Here is a 14,337-nt window from a genome sequence, read left to right on the forward strand (position 1 = left end):
CTAGCATAACTGAAAATTTTGCTGTCCATTCCTCTGTTCCTTTAAGACACAGTTCTCTCTTTGTTTCTGCTCCATTTCCTTTTTTAAAAGAACATCTCTTTTACAAGGACAAGGTAGAATTAACAGCTTACCATTTATAGATACAGTCAAAGTGGGTGACTGAGGAGATGTTCCGAGAAGGAAATATCTGACAGCTAGTTTGCTTTCTTACAAAAAAATAAAACAAACAAACAAACAAACAAAAATACTATTTTTTTTTCCTTTAAATCTGACATTAAAAGGCTTGGAAAACAAAACAACATTGAAATCAAGGGGAAAAAGAAAGACGTCTCCAGTCAGCTGATCTAAAAGAGAGACAATTGTGATGTATTCAAACCAGAAAAAGCAATACCTTTGGTGTCCACTTTTACAGTTGACATGCATTGAATATTTCATTTATATTATTTTTAGCTCATTCATTCACTGTTAAGGCCTTCTAAGCCAGGAGTCCTGTTTCTTGAATACACAAAATGGTATTTATCATCAGGTTTATTCTGTTCAGCAAGACAGTTTATACAGCTGACCATGAATGACTATGAATCTTAAAATTAAACATTTCAAATGCAGGGATACAACACAGAAATAATTCTCCAACTTTGCATTCAGTCTTTTTTAGACCTCTCCATTCAGTAGCCTATAACAGCATTTGCCAGAATTCAGTTCTTATTCTCTCCTTTGGTAGAGAATTTATCCATGTCTAAATCACAGCATCTAATTACTGCCCATCCCAGTTTTTTATCTTTATTTGTAGTTTGTATTTAAACTTCCTGTCGTTTCAAGCTGAAGGGATTGCCAAAAATGTTAGTGCAGTTGGGATGGAATGGAGGAGAAAACTCAAGTCTCGTTGCAGTGGACTAATTGCTGATAATGTTATGTCTGCCGTTGGACACCAGTTTCATAACTCAAACTTTTAAATATTTTAGAACACCCATCACATTAATATTTCATCAGTCTGAAAAAAGATTCAGATACTAATAGTGACAACAGAAGCCTCTGTCTCAGCTGTTACTGAGAAATACAGCAGGTTGTGATCACATTTGTAGCAGCTGAGATAATTTTGTAACTAATTTCTATTGATTAACTCACTCTGCTTTCACCACAACACCTACATATTCGCAGTAATAAAAAAATGTTAAATACATTACTTAATTTCCTTTCCTTAAGGCATATTATTTTATAGCCCATGGCAGGAAAGAATAAGAGGCAACCGACAACAAAATGCTATGCCTGTACAAACATTTGAAATGCCATATCTCTTCAATAGCTTGGCTTGCACATTATTCTGCTTCTTACACTGATGTTTATGAACCACTTATCTATCAAGGCCTTCAAAATCAAAAAGTAGATATTCTGCAGCCAACAACATTATTCATGCCCTTAGAAAGGCACACTCAGACATACACAGTCTAGCAAAAATTAACACTTCAGAAAACCCATTGCTCCATTGGGCTTCAAATAACACTTTCAAACATGAGATTGGCTGGCTGACTTGCTGTAATGTATAAGCCACATGCTTACAGCTTTTTGGAACACATGAAAAAAAGTAACACGATTGCATTTCTGATCAATGATGGGCTTTCTGTTCCTCACAGAGCATTCTGAAGATATGAATGCTCATGAAGAAATTCAGAAGTCAACACCAGTCATTCAGAGTCTACAAGAGTACATGATCCTGTAGTATTCTTGCTTTAGAAGTGTCATGGCACACCTGAAAATTATGAATTATGAAATTATCACACTTATGTGTGCCTGCTCAGTCTGCCCTGAAAGCATCATACTTGTTCCACAAGCATCAGATATGCCCCACACTTCAGAAACGGATGAAGACAGCCAACCATTTCTAAGTATTTCAAATTCAAAGAAAAACAACCAACTTGTAATGAAATCCATTCATCTAGTGTACCCATATTCTTGGAACAAAGGACACTGAGGCTTTTCCAGAGCAAGAAAAGCCTCTGGAATATGCGGCTATACACATCGGTAAGCTAAAGCTCTGAAAAGATGCACTGTGGATACTAAGACACTAAATGCGTATAACAGTCTAAACTGATGACATGTAAGAGCCTGACTCCCAACAGAGTTCATAGTTCAAAGTAGACATATCCTCATATTCTGCGCAAGCGACCAAAAGTATACCTATATAGATACAGACAGATTGATTTTTTTTTTTTTTTTTTTCAGAATTGCTTTTTGTCCGCCTAGTTAAGGTTTGTTTTCAACATTAGATGTCTTCCTTTGTACTAGGAAAAGGAAACTGAGAGAAAAGATTTTACTTTAAAAAAAGTTTACAATCACACTTAGAATAGCTGTAAAATAGATCAATTCAATTGACTACTTGACTTTATTACTATTAATTTACTAACATTCTTCATAAGATAAGAGGATGCAGTGTCCAGACTGCATGGTGTCGAGACAATGTCTCTATTGTTATAGTGTTTATAAATGAAATGTGTAGAATGTATAAATACAGATGCTATTGATGCCATTGCTTTTCTCTTATAAGCAGTTGAATGAATCAGTTAAAGAAGGTTCTCAACACAGCTGATGGCAGTGGCTTGTGTTGAAGTACTGTGTTATCTAGGGGGACACCGTCAAAAATTCTGTATACATGAACAACATAACATAACATAACATAAAAAAGCCTAAAAACCTGAACAAAATGCGAAGAGTGCTAACCAATTCATTTACCTGTTTGACACAGAAAAGCTGCCAATTTCAGCTTCCATGACTCGGATTCCTCATACTTGTGTTTGAGCTCTCCAAGTCACAGATTTGCTTACACAAATGTCCTCCATGGACAGTAGAGGGAATGTCCATCACCCTTATAATGCACATTGATTTCAGGATGGGATGGTGCAATATTAAAGCAAGAACAGGTGGCAAGGCAATTGAGTCAGCCATAACACTTCGTTTCTGCAAAGCGACCAGTTTAAAGTAAATTCCACTGAGACTATTATAAATTCATTGCTCGTAGAAACGGAAAATATTTACAGGTTTTAAAACTGAAATTAAAACTAACTTTCAAGCTACTGATCATGCACTATTAAACAAGCCCTATTGCTTTATCACAGTAATTAATTTTTGTTTCACATTAATGACATTCTTATCATTCCTATGATGCAAATAGAATTTAACAGCACCAAATACTATAAGATCACTTAGCTTATTCACGTCACTAGAAAGCACAAATACATATCCTTACATTATTGATCTTCCTAACATACTAATTAATTCCAACATGAAGGAGTGCTTCACGTGTCTTAGTTATGACAAAGAAAGATTCATCCTCAAATTGTCATCTAATATCTGATTTTGTAAATAAAACAGTTATCAAATTTCTAGGCAGCATTCCAAACCTAAATTCTGAGTATATCCCATAAAATCACATTTTTTATATATGCTCCCTATATTAAATATGTACCTTACTCCACACAGAATGTGCACCTTCAGATCGGTACTAAATAAGCATCAAAATTTCTTAGTGTTCTGTTAAAGTATTTGCAGAATTAGTATGAAGTTTACTGCAAGCTTGTTTTAACTTTTACTTGACCTTCACTTTTTCTTCAAAAAGATTTTTGTATTCATACATCCATTCTTGTTGAAGATGGGGTTAAACTTGTCACAAACATTTTAATAAAATACCAAAGACCTCCTTTAATTTATGGCAGATATATTTTCAAGAAGGAAAATGCTGATATTATCTTGGTTATAAGCTTGCTGCTGAAATGATTTAGATATTCTTTTCCTTTCACACAGTATCAGTATAAAGCCTTTCTTTGCAAGCAATGAATTATAGTTGACACTTCAAACCTATTCTATCAGTATCTCCTAGTTCAGAAAAATGAGAAAACATAAATATTTATTCCATATATATAGAAGAGACAAAGAACTCCGATAAAAATGATCCATTATGGAATGATGAATAATTGTTACATGTGTCACACTTAGAACAGAAAAGGGCAAAAAAATTTGCCACGTTTTAATATGAGGATTCCAGGTTATTGTATAAACAAAAATACAGTCCTTTTTATCACACTAAGCTGATAAGTGTTCAAGTCCAGTGATTTCTGATGACATTCACTTCATGACTACATAGATGATGAGGCTGTTTTGATGCAGACCCTTGGTCCGATTTGATAGAGTCTATTAATGACATGCTTTAACAGTGTACAAATATTTATGGAAACAGCTTCTCATTTCCCCAGCTTCTAAGTACAACATTTCCCCAGTTTAAGTTCAGCAATCAATGAGGACAGGAATTCATTTGTTCAATTAAGTGATCTGTTCACCCTCTTTCATCTTGTTCCCATTACTTATGTATATCCATTTTTTTTTTCCAGTTGGATGGGGATGGTAGGGAAAAAAAAGTAAAATTTCCTAATATTTGAAACAATATTATCAAATAGTATCAGTCTTTCACTTTAAAAAGGAGAAAAAAAACAACCATAAAAACAACCAAAACAACTATGTGCAAACCAAAAAGCAGCAACGGGTTCTTTTGTTATAGTTCTATCCAAAAAGTCTGTTTTATTTTTGTTTTTTTGCTAGAAATGGAAGTTCTCTGATGTAAAAAAATGAAAAAAAGAAAAACAAAGAAAAAAAAAGCTTTTCTTTTTGATTGATTATTTTTAACCACATACCCTTGAATGCAAACTCTAAACAAATTGACAATACAAATTCTGGAGTTCAAATTAAATCAAAATGACAAACTCTTAGGGTAAGGTCACCACAGGAAGGGTATAATGCTTACATTTATTAAATTCAAATTAAAATGTATATAAATAAAGTGAAAATAAACTAGCATTAACTCAGTAAATAATAATCTGGAAGGTCTAATACTCTGAAAAAGGAATGGCTAAGCCAACTTGTGTGAGCACTTTCTTGTATTAAAAAAAGTGAGCAATATATATTATGCAATTCATACATGCTAAATTGGAAGAAAAAACAGAAATCACACCATATATGCAATACTGCATTTGAAAAGTATTACTTTTTTGACATTATTTTTGGCTTAATTTCTTCATCCATTGGCAGGTGAACATTTGGCATAATCAAGTAGGAAGCTGCAGTAGCTATGAACTACAGTTTCCTGTCCCCTCCAATGGCCACAGGCAGATAGGGAATATGCAAGGTGAAGGCAGAAGCAAATGAAATCTGTCCTTGCTAATTTCTCAAATGAAATGTTATTACTAACTACAATAGCTTTTACCTCAATTATGTTGAGATAAAGACATTTCATCCAAATTACTTAGCACTACTGAAGGAATTTAGAAAACAGATTTTACAAGAAATAACATTATTTTAAAACTATAAATTCTTCTACTTTTACAATCACAGATAAAATACTCATAGTTAAAATAAAAGTTTATTAAATTTTTTTTCTGTGCTTAATCATTAGTATGTTTGTCTGTCATTCCGTGAATGTTCCTACACAACATCTTGAAAGAGTGGAGGGAGAAAATGAATTTATCTGACGGTATACAGAGAGATTTTTCAGGATCTCACATTTGTGGTGAAGAAAGAAAGAAATTCCATCCTTTCTATCTTTCTGCTTGCTGGTGTTGAGCTTGTTTTTTGCAATTTTGCATGCTTCCTTTTTTGAATAACTTTGAATATCTGCCTCTGCAGATATTGAAAACTTTCTCAAATAATGACAAGTTAAAAATTAGGCTTTTTTTTTTTTTTTTTTTTTTTTTTTTTTTCTACTCTGCTGCTAATCTGGATAAAATAAGAACAATGGTGACTTCTGGACTATCTGTAAATTCAGAAGGACAATGCATCATTTTTGCCTCAATTCCCATTTCAAGTACCACTCTTTCAACCCCAAGGACTCTACTAAAACAAGCAACACTTTGCAGATACTGACATCTAAAATTTTGCATGCACACAGCATGCAGACACACAAATTATATTCTATGAGCAACTCCATTTTTAATCTAATCTGGCTAAAACCAATAATCTTAACAGAGTAAAAACAAACAAACAAACAAACAAACAAACAAAAGACTAACCAAAAAACAACAAAACAGGGCTGAATATAGGAAAACTAATTTCTCAGTGATGTTACTCATATTCAAAGTCTCTGTGAGTTTAACTGTACTTTCAATAACATTCTAACTTTTTATATGTAGAAGAAAGTTTGTAACTAGAGCATAGTCTACACTCTTCTGGCTATCCTATGTGATGCAGAGGTTTAGAAAATCTATGACAGTTAAGTATGCATTAAAAAAAAAAAAAAAAAAAAAAAAAAGATTAACTGTAGGAAAACTGTTCAACTAAGAAGGACTTAGCAGGTCAATGAGGGCTATGAAAGATGATGTCATTTGCTAATCTAGTCTTCAGAAAATAGCCATTTGGTATTACATTAACATAAATTCAGTTTTAATTTGTTGTTAATTAAGGAAGATAAGGTATGTATATCTATCACAAAAATATAGGCTTATAACAAAAAGAGTGAGTCTAATAAATAACACATCAATGATCCTACTGTGCATAAATGTTTAGGTAATATGAACTCCTCAATGCCTGTGAAATATGCTGTTTAAAAGTGAGAGTAATTTAAAGAAACAATACTTTGATAAAGCAGCACTTCAACACTACTGGGATTCCACTGCAATTCAGAGATAAACCTGAAACAACTGGATAGGGAAAAATCCATATAACCTACATTATTAATGACTTCTGAGTGACCTCTGTTTATCTTCAGTACCTTAAAGATGACATTGAAATTTCCAACAGTACCCAAGGTTCATCATCTGAAATCTAGACTTAAAGAATATTCTAATATTTTTAACCTGTCATATTAAACTAAAACAGAATTTTTCTGAGATTATATATGACCTATAAAAATGATCACTGCTTTCTTTACACAGCACGATGAAAGGTATAATATTTACACTACATAAAAATGACTACATAACATATTCATTTAGTTTTTCATTCAAATGTTACAGATAAGAGAACAAATCATTCAGAAAAGAAATAAATTAAAAATAAAAGACTGTTTACAAACAGATACTGAAGAAAGGAGTTAAATTTACTTCCTTCCAGGAAAGAATTTCAATGGTACATCACACATGCCACTCAGCAAATAACAACAGTAACATACACAACCTGGCATCATAACACTGCACAAATGCCTCAAAACACCCAGTCACAGCCAACCAGATAGCATATATGGGTACATTCAGGTCCATCAACATTAGTACAACTACAAAAACATACAGCTCTAGGGAAACAGACTTCAATTGTTAAATTTGCAATTACTTTCTAGTTAAAATGTGTTAGTTAAAAGTGTGTTCATTAAAACCTACCTAAAGTTTGCTTCATTAGAATTTTTCACTATGTTTCTCACTGCCTTCCTCCAGCTAAAAACACATTTTCATGATTATGTAGTTTAAACTTAAAAAAATTAGTTCTTTCTTTTTCTTTCCTTTTTTCTTAAAATACAAACAATTCATTAGCATGCTAAAGACACAAAATATAACATGTTAACTTCAAATTGAATTTACAAAAATTAAAATAAATATTTTTGGGGGCAACGTATTAAAGAAAAATGATATGTCTTATTAAATATAAATCAGCTCTAATTTAATCATTTCTTCTGTTCTTATTAATTTTTAAGATTTTTTTAGATTAGTTTTTCAAATTACAATGAAGCTGGTAACATCCAAGAAAAGATTCTTTTTCTCTTTAAAATAAACTATTTCCATCTCATCTGTATTCAGAATATGAATACAAATCTTTACAAGTAATTCTAAATGCCATTGGCTTCCCGCTTTCAATGCTGCTATTTTTTTTAAAGATTGTATCCACAGATCAATGACCCATTCATAAGATCTGGAAATGCCAAAGAATAATACCCCAGGGAAAACAGTGTTTTCACTTGACTTAAAATAATCATTTTTACAACAGAAAGAATGCCAGAAATCCCAAAATCACTGAAGATGCCATTCAGAGTATTTATATAGGAAAAATACAGGGAAAAAACAGTCATACAGAACTAATAATTTTTCACACATTAATTTCAAACTAACGCCATAGTAGAATGAATGAATCTCACAGATGAATGTTCATTTGGCAGTGTATATTGCCCAGCATTTTTTGCATGTTTCACTCCTTTTCTAGTTACTTTTTATTAACTACGGCTACCTTGAATCGGTGATATCCAATGGACTCATCATGACGTACCAAGAATGGTGAACGTGTCACAGATATTCAAGCTTTGTGGATGGGCTGCCTACAGAGAAAACTTTTTATGTAATCCTGAATGTTTTCCATCAGTAAACTTACCAAAGAAGCGGAGCAGACACAAGCTTCCCCTTCAACTTATCAACATCTGACTTTCTTAAGGTGACACGCAAGTATGCACTTTTGCCTGAGTACTGCTTGCTGCCTGGTGATATTTTCCTTCTTTTTCCTCCCCAAAGGAGAGGATGACTGCAGATTATTTAATTTATCTAGCTTGCATAGAATGCTTTTCTCTGCAGCCTGTCTGTAGACTGTGGTGCCAATTTCTGAATTCAATTATTTGAGTAGGAAATAAAGGTTATTTTCCCCATTTCTAGCACAGATTTTTTTTATTTCTTTTAGAAATATAGCTGAATGTCAAGCAATAAAAGAGAATATTGCAGGGATTCTTAGCTTTTGACATTTTTAATTGCCTGTGCTTTGGTTATTACACAATAGATAGTTTTGTCATCTAAATATAATGTATCTTTGTAAAATCCTTTAAAATATGATTTTAAACCAATGAATGCCATTTTCTATTTGCCTTTAATTTTCTCTCAATAGTAAGTTCATCAGAGTGTAACAATTAATTAACTTAATTAAGCTAACTTAATTATCTTCTTTCATAGGTCAATATGTAGAGCTACTCAGATTAATAGCAGAGCTTGTAAAGTTAATCTTCTTGTATAATGCAAATGATGCCAAGTCATGTATTAAATACCTTCCTGAGTAACAGATGATATAGGACTAAACGTACTTTAAAGAAGGGCAGAGACTGTGAAAAGGTTAAATAAAGAAAAATGTCTTGGATTTGTGGAAATTTTAAACAGATCTAATTAATTTTTTTACATTAATGATGTTCTTCCAAGAGAAAGCCTCATTCCATAAGGCCATTTAGAGCTTGAATATACATAAATAAATTTTAACTTCAAAAGCAGAACTGCATGACAATATTTTCCATCCATTTTTCCATCTTACAACCTTTACGTTTTGTTATTAAGAAGATTACATAAAACAGTCATGTGAAGAGACTAGGCAGAAAATATGAATTCTTAACTTCAGAGCATGCTTACTCTATTTCCCAGTTTATTTTACAAAGGAATCACATCAGTAGCCAAAGGTATTATGCACTCTTCTCTGCTCATTATTAATTCACTTTCAACACAGTTGGACTCTAAGGCTTTTTAGGCATACGGCTTAGCACTTTTGCTATGAAATATTAATGGAAATTACAGTAATCATAATAATTACTTGTAGAAGCATAAAAGGTAAAGTCAAACAAATCTCCTGAGTGCCAAATGATCTGAATAGGTGACCGAATTCTGTTAAATAAATGAGTTTGACGGTTAGAATTCATATGACATGAGGAACACAGGCCAAATAACCAAATTTCAGTCAAGTAACAAAATTTCAATCTTCTTTCGAATGCTCCTGACTTAAGCCCACAAAATATTCTAAACTTAAAGAGATTCCAGCCTATTGCAAGTAACTAGTAAATCAGCATTTGCTCTTTTATTCAGAAATCAAGAGTTTCCTAGATTCATATAGCATAGAAATTTGTGATGACTTTTTTGAGCACTAAGTTAAAAGAAAAATTAATGTTCAAGATTTAACCTGTCTTCCATTCAATTTCGGTAAGTATTTTTTTTTTTTTTCCTCATTTAAGAGTGTGCCGGGAAAAGCAACATATTTATAGCAACAACAATCTGCCACAGTTCTGTCAAATGAATTCAAACTTGCAGCTACACAGAAAAGAGGGAAAGTACTGTTAAGCCCTTGAAGTTTAGTAAGGAATGAACAGGTGGGTTGTTTTTATTTATTTATTTATTTATTTATTTATTTTTTACAAGCTTGACAGATTTGTATCTATGTATAAAGACATGCGAATATATGTTTTCTCTAATAAGACTGCAAATCCTCATCCTGATTCTAGCCAACGTTTATTGTAGGCAATGACTGAGATTTTTCTCAAAGGAAAAGTGAAAGTTGGAAATTCAGTTATTTAACAGCCTTCTAATAACATTAAATGGAGAAAATACCACATGAGCATTATTACATGCTATGCCACGGAATTATCTTTTATTCTATTCTTTCAAAGCATGTCACATCATACTTTCCTTATAAAGCAAACACCTCAGAGTAAGAAAGCTGCAAAAAAATGGACTGGAAGCTCTGCTAATGAAGTTTACGATTTTTTTTTCTTTCTTTCTCTCTTTCTTTCTTTCCTCTCTTCCTCTCTCTCTTCCTTCCTCCCTTCCTCCCTTCTTTATTAAGATGTCTTAAGTATAGGACTTACGTATAGGATCTTTTCCTACAAAACAAAACCATGATGCAGCTATGCATTACTAATGGAAGAAAAACCTGTGCTCTCTTCAGATATTAGGGCAAGAACTAAATACGTAATAGCTCAGAAGCAGATTAATCTTTCTTTAGTTCAGAATCCTACAGTTTTTCTGTACAACTTCTGTACTTTTAGAAACACAGATACATGGGCTGTTCACATTCATGTGCTACAATGAGGTCATTGATATTTTACCTAAAATGCTCCATGCATACACATTTTCAGGGGGAAGAGAGGGGCCATGCAGAAAAGGAATTGGTTGGTTATTATCTATTTTACCGAGCAGAGCTAAATGTCATGGAGAGAGTGGCACAGCATTTTATCTGTATCTGCACTGCTCCAGCAATGCAGCCATCCAGAAAGACCAGCTCTGTTAGCCTCAAGGTTTATGCTATTAAAACATGATTAATTGACTTGCCACCAGAACAGCAAAGAAATTAATACACATAACTCATGCATTTCTGTTTTACTTCTAATTAAATAAGAGAATACACCTCTCCTGAGACTCAGGTTTAAGGGAACTGTCAAAACTTGTCTCTTCTTCAACCAGCACTTGACGTTGTCTCTCTCAGCAGACTCAAGTGATGCTTATGGTAAATGGTATCAAAATGCAGACCACTAATCTTGCCCAAGTACTTTAACAATAAACTTTTTCTTCACTTTATCCAGCGTGCATCTATAAAGTAATATATTTAGTAAATACACTGTGACTGCCAACTGCCAGATGAACAGTACAAGTGACTCCAGAAGACAGACCAAGAAGACATGTCCAATCTATGGCCTGCAAGCCTCACAGTGTGGCCCATCCCCTGGTGGCAGCTCTTCCTTATTGAGTGGCCAGGTGCGCACTCATCACCCACAGCAACCAAACAACAGTGTGCTATTGAGACTGCCTGGGCTGAAACCAGGCCATGGGGAAGGCGCAGTGCAGTGCTAAGTCAAGTCAAGGCAAGTAGTTGTATGTATTTTGATACACTGGCTAAACATAGTCCTGTGAACAGTACAGAATACGAAGCCTGGCTTTCAGTTTTGGTACAGGAATTTAAAATATGTTTCAAGAATGGAAAAAAAAAAAAAAAAAAAAAAAAAAAAATTATTAACTTACGTTTGTAATTCCATTTTCAGTGGACATAAATACGTTACCTGTGAATTTTCAAATGGAATGTAAAGAGTTGCAAACAGATATCCAACTCAGAAATTTGCTCATGTCTCTTTATCAGACTTTTATAAGCTCTCTGTTAATGGAGAAAAAAATATCCATTGCTTCACAGTTGCATGTTATTCATGCCATCATCTCCTTTGGCAGTACACACATCTGTGAGCAACCATTGTCAAGGATGAAGCACAGGAAGAGTAAAGTTTCATAAAAAAGCTCTGATGAGCACCTTAAGGACTCACTAAAAATTGCAACCACTGCCACCAAACCAGCCTGACGCATTTATTTCAGAAACAAATGAGCTGAAATATCCCGTTAGTTTTATGGTTTTGCTGCTCTTTCTATGGTGCATTATAAGGGCTGCTCTGAAAGTAATTCTTGTTATGACTTCAGAGGTGGATGGCGGTGGTATAGCAGTAGAGGTTGAATCTTCCTGCCAATATTCCATTATATTTTGTTGCCATGGCAGCAGAGGGGCAGTCTGTCAGAATGGCACCTGATATGGAAGTGTGTAAGAAGCAAAGGCATGTCACTGATTCAATGATGAAAACGTACAGCTAACGGGCGTGACTATGTTGAAAAACACTGTTTTGTAACTGAGAATTTGCTCTATCAAGTTACTGTGCTCATTCTATCTGTTGTAGTCTCCAAGGAAATAAATAACAGGATACTTTTGGAGCTACCCATGTGGCCCATGACAATTTTTCTTCACTCACTGAAGCTCAGGAAAACTAAAAGGTTGGAACTCATTGTGTAAGACTAAGGAAATGTAACTTCTCAGTCTTTATAATTACAGTATTATTCAAGCAAGCACATTTGAAAAGCTCTGAAACTTGATTAATCAACATGTTCAGAGATTTTTCTTTCATTAGCTAATAGCAAAGGATGTGTGGTATCAGGATACAATAATGTATTGAGTCAGGGAATACTAACAATAGGGAGGTGCTAAATTTTGAAATCGTTGTAGGGACAAAATATTTACATAATTTAAGATTTTAACGTAATTTTAAAGACTATGTAAATTAGCATAACATTTTACTAAAAGTTATTTCACATTTTCCCAGTAAACTGCAAAGAAGGTCTAATTAGGTGACAAATTCAGGTAGTAAATATTTGTTCATTTTCACATGCATTGAGCTTTTCTTTCATTTTCAGTGTTGCATGCTACTTATTAAAAATGACAATAAACAGCATTAACTCACCAAGCACACAGGTAACTTCTTTCTTACAGTATGGATACCAATTAATTCAAGCATTCAAATCTGTACAAATTATTTTTTCTCAAGAAGGGATTGTACAGTTTTTGAAAACATGGACTAAAGTATATAACCCTAACTTCAAACACAGCTTGGTTATTTTACAGTCCCAAGTATTTTGGAATCTGAAGTACACACATTTTCCTGAATCCTTCACAGGCACAAAAATTTCACAGATATGAAAGCTGAACTCTCAACATTACTAATGCAGCAAGTTTTGCCATATGCTACATTGTTGGCCACTGTCCACGTGTCACACAGTTACATCTGATTTCAGAGCATGAAAGGAGGATAGTAAGAAGGGGGTAGTACCAGGAGCAAATCCCCTGCTGCCCTCTGGCAGCCACAGAGAAAGAGAACTCAGCACTCAGCCATCATCTTAACTGGCAGAACATCTGGACAGGCAAAAAGCCTCATGTAAGTGATCAAATGACATCACACAAAGATATTGAGTGTTTGAGTCAGACAGGACTATCTAAGAGGAAAATGAATTATAAGCAGAAAAAAACATGGGTTATATAAATAACAATAGCAATTCATGGGATTTTCCTGACTTTCTCCTACTATAAATTGTTCTCAAATTTACAAATCTGATACACTTCTTTAACACTAAGTTCCATCTATTTCTTTGCTCATCTATTCCATTCTCCTGCAATCCTTAGTCTGGATAGCTTTTCCCCCTTTGCACTTCTTTCCTGTTTCCCCATACATGACTGCATTTTATCATTTCATTAACAACCATGACCTTTTCCCCAGCACTATCTTTTGAGTCAAATTCAGATGAGAATGCATTATTACAGAAATAGTGCATCAGTTAACAGCTATAGTTAATTCTGAATATTAATTAATTAATGTGTAATTCACAAACATTTGCTTACTGTGCTGACTTACCCACACGTAACTTAGATGGGTTGTTTCACAGTGAGTTCTGAATTTGGGAATTCAGCATACTGGTTCTCCCCTCTCAAGGTTTCCTGCAAATCCAATCACAAAACTCTTTCTGACTCACCTCACTCCGTTTTGATATAAACTGCATTAATTATGTTTTGAGAAGTCTCATTCTGTTATTAAACATGTGTAATACTTCATGGCCCCATGTTCAGCAGAACAGCTTCACCATAAACTGAGATATTTACTAACATTCAAAAGGTGTATTTCCATCTTTCACTTCTTTCACATTTCCTCAATTTTATTATCCCCCACAGCATAGCTGTACTCTTAATGGGCAAAAATTGTATAGACATCTCTGCTTTTACTAAACATGCTGCATCCTTCTTTCTGCATTACTTTTCTTTTATCTTTCTTTCTAAATATCA

At 33.7% G+C, this 14,337-nt stretch overlaps 1 protein-coding gene across 2 annotated transcripts in view; it reads right to left on the bottom strand.

Moving 5' to 3' along the window:
* The window catches only part of PHF14 (PHD finger protein 14), a 151,226-nt gene that overhangs the window by 18,373 nt on the left and 118,516 nt on the right, over nucleotides 1-14,337 (bottom strand). Inside the window, exon 19 of one of the 2 annotated variants that reach the window (XM_042816586.1) lies at nucleotides 13,913-13,995. The exons of the other annotated variant lie outside the window; for it this stretch is intronic. Within the exon in view, the coding sequence (XP_042672520.1) occupies nucleotides 13,924-13,995 (72 nt within the window). The 3' untranslated portion in view covers nucleotides 13,913-13,923. The remainder of the gene's footprint in view (nucleotides 1-13,912; nucleotides 13,996-14,337) is intronic. 2 annotated transcript variants of the gene reach the window in all.

The sequence above is a fragment of the Centrocercus urophasianus genome, unplaced genomic scaffold, assembly GCF_019232065.1.
Source record: "Centrocercus urophasianus isolate 14NV4802_14NV808 unplaced genomic scaffold, USGS_Curo_1.0 seq_16, whole genome shotgun sequence".
NCBI classification, from domain to species: domain Eukaryota; kingdom Metazoa; phylum Chordata; class Aves; order Galliformes; family Phasianidae; genus Centrocercus; species Centrocercus urophasianus.